This window comes from Pan troglodytes, chromosome 5 (genome assembly GCF_028858775.2).
Source record: "Pan troglodytes isolate AG18354 chromosome 5, NHGRI_mPanTro3-v2.0_pri, whole genome shotgun sequence".
Classification (NCBI taxonomy): domain Eukaryota; kingdom Metazoa; phylum Chordata; class Mammalia; order Primates; family Hominidae; genus Pan; species Pan troglodytes.
In genome coordinates, this window is record NC_072403.2 from 137,104,072 (window position 1) to 137,117,724 (window position 13,653).

At 38.4% G+C, this 13,653-nt stretch overlaps 1 protein-coding gene across 10 annotated transcripts in view; it reads left to right on the forward strand.

Annotated features, from left to right (window-relative positions):
- The window catches only part of TPD52L1 (TPD52 like 1), a 109,637-nt gene that overhangs the window by 66,825 nt on the left and 29,159 nt on the right, over nt 1–13,653 (forward strand). For all 10 annotated transcript variants that reach the window (XM_003311464.5, XM_518724.7, XM_003311463.5 and 7 more), the window contains exon 3: nt 8,524–8,672. In XM_003311464.5, coding sequence (XP_003311512.3) covers nt 8,524–8,672 — 149 coding nt within the window. The remainder of the gene's footprint in view (nt 1–8,523; nt 8,673–13,653) is intronic.

A 13,653-nucleotide genomic window follows, 5' to 3' on the forward strand; every position in this document is an offset into this window, starting at 1 on the left:
CTCAACAATTACTTTGAAATGATTTTTTTAAATGAAAAAGTCAATCATAGAAGCAACTGAATTTATAAGTTGTGTACTTTTTGGCAGAAAAATAAAGCTCTAGGGGTAGAGAGGAAAGCGATGCTTCATCGAGGCCTAATTAGATCTTGTGGAGCTGCTGTGGGGATCCGGACCTAGGGAGGAGGAGGATGTCAGGCTCATTATGAATACACGTCTTTGTTCAAGTCTTTTGCTTGCAATACCCACTTTAGACACTTTGCTGACAAGCCTTTACTTTCTAGGAGGAGAGTGTTGTAAAAAGGGCTCCTTGAGTAGGAGGAAGCAGCAGAGCCAGAGGAGCTGAGGCCAACATTCCCTCCGCATTCTGTGTCCTGGCTCATAGGCCAGGAAGATCCTGTTCCCACAGAAGCAAGGCTTGGCCTTCCTGCTTTGGCCTCTCCACAGGCTGAGGACACAGCTCTGAGCTCCACCTTACCCTCTCCCCACTTTGTCCACTCTGAACTCTGAGTTCTAACCTCCTGATAGTGTTTGTCTATGACAGCTCAGAATAATATTAAAGACTTTCAGGTGCTTTTACAAGACACACCTCCAAGTTAATTTCATTTCAAAATGAAAGAGCAGCACGTTCCTCTGGTATAACCAAAAATGATTTCAGTAAGCACAGTGCCTCAAATCTTTAGCTGGGTCTGTCTGTGGCCACTGAGTGGCTGCACGTACCAGAGTGCACAGACCAAAGTTAGCATTAACAGATAATGGACTGACTCCACATATTCTTATGGCCTGAAATTCTGGCTCATGACTAGTTCATGTCAACTGCAGGGTCCAAATGTCATGTTCTGCAGAGTGGGGTAAGCCAACTGAGTCTAAGCTAAAACTTCACTCCATCATGGTGATAATGCTAGTTTAAGTTTAGGCAGAATGTCTGTAACTGACCAATTTCTATAAAATGCCTTGATTTTTATTTTTCTGGGCTGTAGGATTACTGGGGTATACATACATACATATACTAATACATGCTGATTTTTGTACATTATTTTCTAAATGTCAACAGTGAGCATGATACTACTTTTATAATCAAGAAAAAAGTAAGTATTGGTTTTAAATGGATGCCCCATGAATATGAAAAAATAGAAGTGTTTTCAGAAATTCCTGTCTCATTTGACCACAGTAATACACTTCCAAAACATTTCACTCCTAAGAGTTTTTGAGCCTGACTTCTGGAAATAACACCAGACTCTTTGTTACTGTGTTCAAGTTACCAGGATTCATGTTTTGCACTAGCCTCCATGCTTCCTGGCTCTTATTTCTGGGTTCTTCAGAGCTGAAGAAGTACCACATGCTGCCAAAGGTAGCGTCGTGACTTCCAGGGGCACATGAGCACAGCTGTCTGCCCCAGGCCTGGTGAAAAGCAGAGAAAGTGTATCTTTGCGATTTTTCCTCTTCACATTTCTCTTTCTCCTCCTCCACGTCAGGCCACCTCTGCTTTATGCTCATTCTGTTTTTAAAACAGCTTTCCTTACTCTTTTACAAGTGTGCATGCCGATGTGTGGACACAGGAACTCAAGTTCCCTGATAGCACATATGCATTCGGATTTTACCTTCAATGCTAGGATTCAATTTTAACAAGGACACATAGAAAGCCATCTCTGCAGTCTCACTGCTGGCCTTATGAAGAACTGAGGCATCCTATAGAGTCAGCCCCTCTGCCCCAAATCTCCACAGAGATCCTTTATGGGCCCCTGGTCACAGACAACTCCTCTTTCTGTCTGAGGAGAGATCCTACTGGGTCTGTTAGCTCCTTGGGTACCAAAGATACCTCAGAGACCAGCCTATTAGATGACGGCCTTGGAGTCAGGCACTCAGTTGTGGTCATGATCCAAAGCAAGACCTGTGTGTACTAGGACTTCTGACCCCTGACTGCTTTGCTGAAAAGAGGTCTTGAGTGTGCCAGGTGTCCAGCCTCCTCTTTGTTTCCTTCCTCTCCCTACTTTCCTCGTCTCTTCTGTGAAATAAATAATTCAAAATAAAAGCTGTTGGGACTTTAAATTATTTTGAGCCTTGAAGGAATGTGAATATGGGACCTGAGTCACATAACAGGCAGCTGTGACCTAGGCAGCTGTAACCTGTTTCTCTGATTATAAACTAGCCTTTTCATTACCTACATTGTTTTGTAAAATGCTATAAAAGACTAAAGGGCACCAGAGAAGACCTCTTTTATTATAGATTAACTTCCCTCTTTATTCTCTTACACAAACGCCTTAGATTGTCTAAGATGGAATGTTAAACATATACTTTTAAACTGGAAAAGAAAAAGAAAACAAACTGTAACTAATCAAATTGCTGTAACTCATAAACCAGCAATATATGGAAAATGCTGTAATCCTATTAAATTTCTTTGTTTTCTGCCTGTGTAAATAAGACCTTAACTTTTCAGCTTCATAGCACTAACCACAGACTCTATTCCTTTAGAGTCCGTGTTTCCCAGATGTCTATCCTTAGCTTTTCACTTGAATTAACTCTTAAACCGGATTCTGATCCATTTTATTATTTCAGGTTGACACCTCCTACTGCTTTCTGGCTATGCTGGATTCCTTCCTCCCAGCTCTCTTTCTCTTCCCTCCCCTCTGTCTTATCCTGCATTATCTTGTTGATAATATTCCCATGAGGTTGCCCTTAGACTTCAACCAATCTCAAAACCCCATTCTCCCACACAGCCAACATATTTTTGTGTGCTTACCAAGTGCTGGCAAGAGGAAGACTTCTTTTGGTAGGAAACGTAAACTAAGCCAGTAGTGTCCAAAAGGCTTACATCTTGGACAAATTCAGCATTTTAAAAGAGGAATCTCTTGGCCAGCTGTGGTGGCTCACGCCTGTAATCCCAGCACTTTGGGAGGCCGAGGTGGGGGGATCACCAGAGGTCAGGAGTTCGAGACCAGCCTGTCCAACATGGTGAAACCCTGTCTCTATTAAAAATACAAAAATTAGTCAGGCATGGTGGCACGCGCCTATAATCCCAGCTACTTGGGAGGCTGAGGCACAAGAATTGCTTGAACCCAGGAGGTGGAGGTTGCAGTGAGCCAAGATCATGCCACTGCACTCCAGCCTAGGCAACAGGGTGAGACTCCATCTCAAAAAAAAAAAAAAAAAAAGGAATCTCTTTTAACATAACTTGATCTTTAATTTATTGTTGTGGTCATGCAATATGTATCTTTTTTAAAGTTCATCAAGTGTGAGGCCAATATCACCTCTGATCTGGTGCAGTGGTTCATGCATAGAAGGAATGTAATTAATATTTATAATTAGCTTGAGTTATTTTATATTTTAAGCAAATATTTATATTTGTAAATGCCAAAAGTAGAATATGCTCTTTTTTTTACAAACCTTGTCAGTAAATAAAGAAGTAATCTTTTGTTTCAGATATTTATTCTCATTGGTCTTATTACCAGACACCTTTTCTGAAGTCTTTACACACCTGGTTTTTTTTTCTCTCTCTCTTTAAGTACACTTGCCCAATAATTCTGTGCCACTATCATCCCACTCCCACTTTAATTTCACTAAGCTGCATTTTATGTTTAGTATTTCATAATGTGTCTTGCCTTTTGAAAAGGATAAAGTTTTGGCATTAGTACTGTAAATTTGTGATTATATAACAATCAAGTACTGCCAATGTCCCTGAGATAAGATGACTTAAGAGAAACAGGCATTAATAGGAATAGGAAAAATACCAGACAGCATTATCAAGTAAGTAAAGCCTATTTTCATGCTCTCTCAATCTCTCCTTTGGCTCTTTCCTCTTCCTCTGGTCTGTGCAGTCCCCAAGAACACACAGTGCCCTCAAGCTAATGGTGTCTTACACTTGCAAAGAAGTGCCTTAGGCTCTGGGCCTCTCTCTCTCTCTCTCTCTCTCTCTCAGCTCCTTCCTGAAGACCTTAACTCTTTCTGGACTGAGCTAGTGAACAGCTAATGTCTTCATAACCATAATATCTTATTGTTTTGCACCTCTTAGACAGTATCTGCATTTTAATCTTGGGTCTCTTAGCCAAAGGCAAGAGTAGCCCAGAGAGGCAGGCCTTGAAGCCACGTGCACGTGAGACCAAATGTGGTTACTCCTAAATAACACTGATGATGCCTAGTTTATGAAAATATTTTTCCTTCTGGGTTGCAGTTAGAAATTTTATGTAATCTAGCAGATAAAACTGAAAAACAAATTTTATAAATTTCATACTGAAGCTAATTCATTAGCTAATTCAGACTAGTTAGTTCATTTTTTTGCATTTTTCTTTAGGTAAATTTATATAACGTAAACTTATCCATTTTAAAGTGACCAATTCAGTGGCATTTAGTGCACTCACAGTGTTGTGTTGTGTAACCACCACATCTGAAAGGAAACTTGTACTCATTAAGCAGTTGCTTCCATTTCCCACTTCCCAGCCTCTGGCAGCCGCCAGTCTTCATTCTATCTCTATGGGCTTACCTATTCTTGATATTTCATATAAATGGAATCATACAATATGGGACCTTTTGTGTCTGGCTTCCTTCACTTAGCCTGATGTTTTTGAGGTTCATCCATGTTGTAGCATGTTTTAGTACTTCATTGTTTTTATGGCTGAATAATATTCCATTTTATTTATCTACTACAATTTGTTTATCCATTCATCTCTTGATGGACATTTGGGCTGTAGTCACCTTTGGTCTACTGTGAATAGTGCTGCTATGAACATGTGTGTCCATGTATTTGTTTGAGTACCAGTTCTCAATTCTTTGGGGTATATACCTAACAGTGGAATTGCTGAGTCCTGGGGAAATTAATTCTGTGTTTAACTTTCTGAGAAACTGTACGACTGTTTTCCACAGTGGTGGAACTATTTTACATTCCTGCCAGTAATGTACAAAGGTTCCAACGCCTCCACATCTTTGTCAACACTTGTTATTTTCCTGTTAACTCATATTTAAATAATCAAGTTTAAATATCTAATATTGGGCATAAATATTCATCCTACAAGGAGATCTTCTAGGGAGTCAAGAAACCAAAGAACTAGACCATTAATTTGCAATGCAGAAATAATTAATATTAAAAGGAAAAGATATATTAAATACTTTAATTCATTAACATGATTTACTTGCACTTCATCTCATTCCAAATTGGATGTGGCTTACAGAAGTACTTACAGTTTAGAGTTTCCATACTACTTGTATCAGAATCTCTGAGGATGCTTGCTGATAACACAAGCAGTCTGGCTCCACCAAATCTAACGCCTTGAACTCTCAGGGCATTAAAAGGCAGCAGATGCCTAGGAATCTGCATTTTAAATATGCTCTCTTATTTAAACTGAAGTTGAGAACCACTGAGATAACTAGACCAAACGATCGCAGTCAAATAAAGGATTGAAGTTCATCAGCAGTAGCCTTTAAGGTATTTGTAAGTAAAGACCTCATTGTGGCAGAACTCTTGGTTCTGTACAAAGAGAGGTTGTTGGCCTTTTGGAACCTTACACGTTAATGTAATTAAAGATTGTCTGTCTTTCCAACTTTTGCGATTAGTTTTTGGCGTATATTTAGATCTCTGATAAATATTCTGAACGTTTTGAAAAGTGTGAGTCTTTATATTGCATTGAAATGGTTAGAATTTTATTATAGAATCTGAGAATACACCCAACTTAAATAGCTGACTTCATGTCTTCATTATTAGAGGTCTCTTCCCCATATGTGTCTTTGAAAGTGTGCCTGAATTTTTGAATTATTAAGTGTGGGACTTTATATTTCTTTTTGTAAAGAATGATTTTTGTTAAATTGGTCACTTTAATGTTTCTATCACTTTTGGGGGATGAAGATTTTATTAAAAATTTAATGGTAGCTCTGAATCCTTTACTCACTCCCCACCTCCAGATAACAAATGAATAATCCACAGCCCCTCGTGGTTTTTAATACACTTATGGGGCTCCATGGCTATGAGGTTGAGAATATTAAGGTGTTTAAGCCTCTTTCTCCTTGTGTACATCTGTAATTTATTTCAGCAAGTTAAAATTTTCCCCTTATTTTTTTACACAGTGGAAAATACTGTAACACTCAATATACCCCCACCCCTGCTGAGAAAAAAACCCAGAGTCCCAGTAATTTCAGTCACTCTAAATGAAAGAAAGCAGAAACGGCCTTTTTAATAGAGAATAAAAGGCTGACATGAACCCCAAGCATTTTCTGTGGTAAAAGAGCAAGAGATACAACCATGAGAAATATTGGGCAGCAGATTAAATGGAGGAGGACACATTGACAAAGATGAAAAAGAGAAATATGACATGATAACAAAAGAATAGAAGGGCTTAATTTTAAAATAACAGTGTATTCTCATTTAATGGAGAGACTAAAAGCATTATTCTCTTTAGTGGTCCCTAAACATACTCCTTTTACAGTAATCAGTGTATGTATGCACACTGAAGACTCTTGCTCATCAAGGAAAGACAGGGTTCTATTGATTATACTATGTTTGTAGAATATGTAATTCACTTTAGATTTTAGAAAGATGTCCATGTACATATAAAAAATGTTCTGTGAACATAAAGACATGGATAATGTTAAATTGCCAGGACATTTTGCTGATATTAAAAACCCCAAGATATTGCTACTTCTTACTGTGGTATTTAAGATGCTTGTGATTCAGTATTTCTGCTTGTTTTGCTTACGTGATTATTTGTGTATATAAAGGTTCGCAAAACCATTTCTGTCTGTTCACTATTGGGGCTAGTGAAAGACTGGGGGTTTTATTGCATGTTTTGTTTTTGCAAAGGCAGATGCCCTTCTTGAGCTGCTTTCCCAGGAGCTGTGACTCTGGTGATCCAAGGAACGCATTTGCAAGATGACTGACAGCCTGACAGGGTTGGTGTGATGCAGCTTGTGGTCCGAAGTAGAGTGACACTTTACAGTAAATGAGCCACAGTTGCTCCTTTTTAAAAAAAATTAGTAAGAAATCCACTAAAGTGACAGAGTTTTATTACCTCCATGCATGTGGGATAAGGTAGTTCTAATGATTCTTTTCTGGCTTAACAAGGAAAAGTCACAAAATTTGTTTTCCATTTTTCAGAAAACAAAGATGTAAATGTAAGCACTGATACCAGAGCAATATATTATAGAGTATGACAACTAATTAAAATCAAAGACTTTGTGATTTATTCAGATTTATTTTCACAGGATAGAACAGCACTTTCCAAAATCTGAGTACTTTACAGAGTTCTTTTGTTAGAAATTGCATTTGCAAGAGCAATTTTATAGTGCTGAAGAGATCTGCTTTTCTGTAGCACGGGGGAAAGAGGAAATATGTCCATACGAAGCCTTGTACATGAATGTTCATAGCAGCTTTATTTGCATTAGCCTAACCTAAATGCCCTTCAACAGGCAAATAAACAACACACTTTGGCATATTCATTAAATAGAATACTACTCTGCAAAAAAAGGGGAAGAACCATTGATAATGCAACAATATAGATGAATATAAAATAACTATCTGCAAAGCCAAGCAAAAATGAGTATATACTCTATGATTCAATTTGTATAAAATTCTAGTAAATATCTGCAAACTAAACCCTAGGGAAAGAAAGTCAGTCAGTGGCTGTCTGGTGAGAGTGGATTGAGGGAAAGGAAAGAAGAGGGAGGGAGGAAGAAGAAGAAGCAAGTAAAAGGTGATGAATATGTTCACTTCCTTGATTGTGATAATGGCTTCACGGGTAGATACATATGTTAAAACTTACAAATTATACATATACACTTTAAATGTCTGCAGCTTATTGTATGACAGTTACAGGTCAATGAAACTGTTAAAAAGAAAAATCAACACAAATCACTCTTTTACATACATCCTCTAATCCCTTGTTCCTTCCTTTCTTAAGGCATTAGCTTGGCAAAACCCCATTGTCTGCCAATTCCATTCCTGCACCTATGCAACTGTGTGTGGTTGGCAAAAAATAAACTACACTGAAGCCAGGCATGGTGGCTCGCGTCTGTAATCCCAACACTTTGGGAGGCCAAGACAGGAGAATCCCTTGAGGCCAAGAGTTTGAGACCAGCCTGGTCAACATAGTGAGACCGTGTCTCTTTAAAATAAATAAATAAAGTGGCACTTGAGAAGAAGTTATATAAAATAAGGGTACAGTAGAAAACCAATTTTTGTTCAAAAATTATGTCTATATACAACTTATAGAAAGAACATTTGGAAGTTTAGAAACCAAAAAATAAGCAGTGGCTATTTCCTAGCAGGATACAGGTGATTTTTATTTTCTTGTTTATGTTTTTCTGTACAATCTCACTTTTTTTTAACAAGCAGCATAAATTACTTCTATAATCATTAAAATGAAAAATTCTGTTTCTACTTTGAGATATTAGACTATCATCTGTATGGGGTGTATTTGGCAAACCTACACATGGGATTGTATAAATAGGAGGGTCAGAGGCTGCTTTGGAATACCCAGAGCTTCTGTAAGTATCCTTTTTTGCTGGTCTGACATTTTCCCCCACCATTTCCCCTCCGCCTTGTAGCTAGAAGACGAAATTACAACACTACGACAAGTTTTGTCAGCGAAAGAAAGGCATCTAGTTGAGATAAAACAAAAACTCGGCATGAACCTGATGAATGAATTAAAACAGAACTTCAGCAAAAGCTGGCATGACATGCAGACTACCACTGCGTAAGTATCGTATGAACAATATTTTATTAACTCAGCCTGATGTCTCCTCACTCTGTTGTGTTTTGTTTCATTTTTCCTACAAGGCTGATTTGGTGTATGAAGCTAGGAAAAAAAATACTTTCTCTAAAAGCAAAGCAAAGAAATGTGAATAATCATTAAGTATGCTGCATGTGAAGCAGATTCTATAAAGTAGCTTCATGAAATAAAACTCTGTTCACTGAAACTCTATTTTCACTCAGACTACTTTCATTAGGTTTTATTGTTTAAATGTTTTTCTCTTTATATTTTTAACATTTGTCAAATATACTTGTTTTAAAACTTTTTCTCATAAAAACTATAAATGGGAAGGTGTTTTCTCCTCAGCACATTTGACACTCACTATGTATGTCTTCCAAAAGTGGTTGGCAGTTTCAATACTGACTTGCTGGCAATTGATTTACAAAGAAAACCTTGTACTTCTCATCTTTTGTTTTGCACTTTTCATTCTCACTATTCTAGGGAATATTTAGAGCTGGATTTAGACCAGTTTTAGAGCTTGGTTTAGATTACAGTTTTGGCCCTGTAATCCCAGCACTTTGGGAAGCTGAGGCGGGTGGATCACAAGGTCAGGAGATCAAGACCATCCTGGCTAACATGGTGAAACCTCGTCTCTACTAAAAAATACAAAAAATCAGCTGGGTGTGATGGCATGCCCCTGTAATCCCAGCTACTCGGGAGGCTGAGGCAGGGGAATTGCTTGAACCCAGGAGGCAGAGGTTGCAATGAGTCGAGATGGCGCCACTCCACTCCAGCCTGGCGACAGAGGGAGACTCTGTCTCAAAAAAAAGAAAGGAAGAAATGGTTTTTGCTTTGCCATTATCATCCTGTCTTGTGCTAGGTAAGGTACAGAATAATCTCAGTTATTCTACAATCACACTTTTTTTATTAGATTATTCTTAAGTTGCATGAAATATTTAATGATGATGGTACTTTTCTAATGTTGCAAAGTATTTTACCTGCCAGGGGGTCTTGTACCAAAGGGGAGTACTCCACATATGTGATGTGATTTTTCTTCTTTTTGTGTATTGGGGGTTAGGGGCTGATGAGGGAATCACAGAGGCTTTATCCCTAGCCTTAACTTTAGTCCCAAATTTCACCATTAAGAAATTGTCTTTGGGTTATGCATTTTCTTCTCTACTATCACACTTTGGAAGGTAAAGATATTGCATTCCTAATACCTAAGTGGGAGTCAATTTTTCTTTCTCCTAGGCATAGAAAGACCTGATGGTAGGAAGAGGTACCAATAATTGACAGCAATTATTTCAGTTTTGCCAGCAGCCACATTTGCCTGCTGGTTCCTAAGAACTAAGATGTAAGCCTTTTTGCTCCTATGAGAAGATGTCCTTTGTATGAGGAATTGGGTCTAAAACGAGCATGACATCTCCCCAACTTCCTTAGTTTCCATAAGAATGAGAATGTTTTTCTCCCTCTAAATATGGCCTAGCAGTCCTATTGGGCTCTATGCTTGTGCACCCTAAGGACTCAATCAGATAGGTTCAGGGCACAGCCCAGAGTCAGGCAGAATGGAGCCAGGGAGCTTGTCAGTTTATCTCCAGAAGTTAACCAACCTTCCCCAACCTAATGATGACAATTACGGGAAAAAATAAGAAACCACACATTGATGTGCAGCAATTTAAAAGATAAGTTGCAACACCATATGAACAATCTCCTGAAAGGATAACTGGATTTTAGGCATTAAATTAAATGAGCTTATCTGTCAGTAGTTTTGGCCTCTGTCTTTCCACTTTCGTGGCCAATACCAATTAATGGCCCTGACAGTGTAAAGTTGAACAAGCTCTAATTCTCTGGGTTTGGTCACCTCTGTATTTAATCCAGGCCTGAGGGTTTCGTATAACACTGGTCTGAACTTCCCTGTGGGGTATAAGTACCAGGAAGACCTTCCTGCATGGCCTTCCTAATCACATTGCATAGGTAAACTAACCAAATGGAAGGCGGGGCAATGCTGGCAGTTTTGTTGCTGAAGGAGAGAGGTGCCTGGCAGGGAGGTGGGAATGTCCGAGCAGAGGGAGTGTCAAGTTTGTGCAAGGTCTGCCAGGGGAAAGGAGGGGAGAGACTCATATTCCTCCTGGGACTGGAAATAGAGCTGGCAAGTTCAAGGAAGGCTTCTAGCCTCTTCCCACAGGGGATAATGTCTAATTTGTGTTTTTCCATGTTTGAAAAACTAATAGGTTTTATAGCCAGGTAGTCTACTTAATGTAAAGCATTTTGCTGGATGAATAGCCTAGATTTATTCCCTGGGGTTATGGAGTTTAGAGTCTAGTTAGGAAGACAGAGTTTGAGTTTTTGTTGTTGTTGTTGTTGTTGTTTGTTTGTTTATACGACAAAATCATGGACAAGGGGGATAGAAAGGATTTGGAGAACAGATCAACAGTGGTTTGCAGGTGGATGATGAAGGAAATAGGACCAAGTGTGATGTCTAGGCCTTTGACTTGGGCTACTGAGTGAGTGTTGGAACTGTTTACGAGTATTGTGGTTAGGCTCATGGTTGCTTGGGTTGAAATCTAGGCCTTGCTGCATTCATGAAGTGAGATCATCTTAATGCCGATCCCATAGGTAGTGAAGATTCAGTAGGTTAATGTTCGTAAAGCCTGCAGGACATCATCTGACACTTTGTAGGCATGAAATGATTATTTGCTGCTGTGAGAAAGATTGAGAAACAAGTCTGGAGGAGAGGCACAATAATTCGTTTTGGCTCCGTAAAGTCTGAAATGCCCAATAGATAAACAGATTTATAGGCTGAGAGGACAACTCAGTGGAAAAGTTTAAGGCAGAGATGGACATTTGGGATTCAACTGCATATAGATAACATCGAAAACTAGATGACTAGATGAGATTTCCCTGGGGATTACTTAATAAATACAAATGGTCATGAACTCACTAACCTTTAGGAATGAAGTGAACTTTCCTTTGTAGGGAAGAACCAGTCCCTCTCTTTAGGAGGAGGCATAAGTCTATCAACCATATAATTTGGGGAAAGGGTCTGTCCCCAACCCTTTCTTCTTGGTTGTTGAGGGAAGGCAGCGGATCTTAATCATATGTTTGGAGGAGCGATAAAATCTGTATCCCTCTGAATTAATTAAACCCCTGCTCTTAGTGCTGTTTATGATACCCATTCCAGGACAAAATCTACACCTCATCTGATGAAAAATTTGATGTGAAGAAATGATGAGCTATGATCAGGTTAGGTTAGGTAGAATTAGATTTCAAAGCACTAAAAAAAATTTTTAGCTGTCAGAGGATGTGTGTGATTCCCAGAGGCAATACTTTGCATACTGATTAAGCAATCATGACCTATTTAGTTTGATTTATAATGAAAAGAAAATCTATGGTATGTTAATGAAAGATCTTGGCATATTTCAGTCTGCAGTAGGATTCAAATTGAAATAGGCCTTGATAAGTAGGAATAATTACACAGCAGACTGAAATTATCTCCTTTACAGAAAGATTCCAGGAATACAGGAAAAGGTCAAGGGATCATCGGTATCCAGGGTTTCTTGTTGCTGTTGTTCTTGTCATAGTTTTTTACTTGCCTAGATTTGTATCTAAGAACATACAAAAAAGTCCTCTCCATTTTTTGGTTTTCTGCTGCCTTTTTATGTTGTCTTTAGACTTCAAGGAGACATGGGAGAGGTGGGTGACTTTGGGGTAAAGGAGGAGAAATTGAATCTCTTCTGTAGGCAGAAGTAGAATCAGGAAATGCAGCTTTATGGTGGGCTATTCAAAGCAGTGGGCTTCATGTATTCAACAAGTATTCTGCTTTGCTAACCCATGAAACATGAAATACCCCCACTAATAAACCCCTCTGAATTGTGCCACAATCTAAATGGTAAGTCGACAGAGGGCAGAGGTTTTGGAAAGGAATTTAAACTATTCCATCTTTTTGAAAGCTTAATAATTTTATCCTATATAAAGAGGACGAAAAGCCTCACATTCAGCATTTTAAAAACGCACAGTGCTCAAAAATTGAACGTTAGTTTATGATTTATTTACTCTTTGATTTTGTTCTTCTAAGACTTCCAGGCCATTAATGGTCAGGAATTCTTATTATCTCTTTTTATGAGGGAGCCTGGTTGTAGCACTATTGAGTTCAGGAGTGCCAGTGAAGATTAAAGACCTAATTTTAAAAGATGTACACACCCAATCTCTCACATGGTTGTTCATTCTTTTTACCTTCAGGCTTTCATCTTATTACACAAGGCAGAAAGTAGATTCTTTTCTTCTAGATTCAAGTGGTAAATTTATGTTCTGATAACATATTTAGGGAGCCTTTGGAATAAAATAATCTTAAATTTTTTTTGTATCTTTGGTGAAATGCTGCATATTCAACCATTAAAGGAACACTTTCTTTTAAATCTCATAAGAGGAAATATATTCGTGCTGTAAAATATCTTCTTCTAAAAAGATGAATTTTTTATTTCTTCTAGTTGTATATAGAAAAATGCTTTATTTAAGTCAAAACAATTTAGAAAACAACATGCTTTCTCCTTTTGATTATTAACACCAATGTTCAAATTAGTAAAACATGTCAAGTGGACTTTGCATGAAAAGTCAACAGAATGCTTTTTATTTGGCTTGCAGAGACCCTTACCTCACACTACTGAAGATCCCCTGTTGGCGTGCTGGCCAAACAGCTAACCTGTCCTTGCCAATAAATGCTATCCATTCCAGCCAAATTGAGTTTCTGAAAAGTAAAGCCCACTTTCCTGTTGACTTTCATTGAAAAACAGGAAGTTTACATGTACTCAACACCAAACATCTCTCAGTGAACAGTCTTAAAGGACTTAATGCATATCAGGTGCTCTATAAACATTAGCTGCCATTGCTTTAAAAAACATTAGCTGCTATTGCCATTGCTGCCAAAGAAAGGCAAATGTTTAACTATGAAAGTAATGGCAGCTAATGTTCAGCCCTAGACCAGATT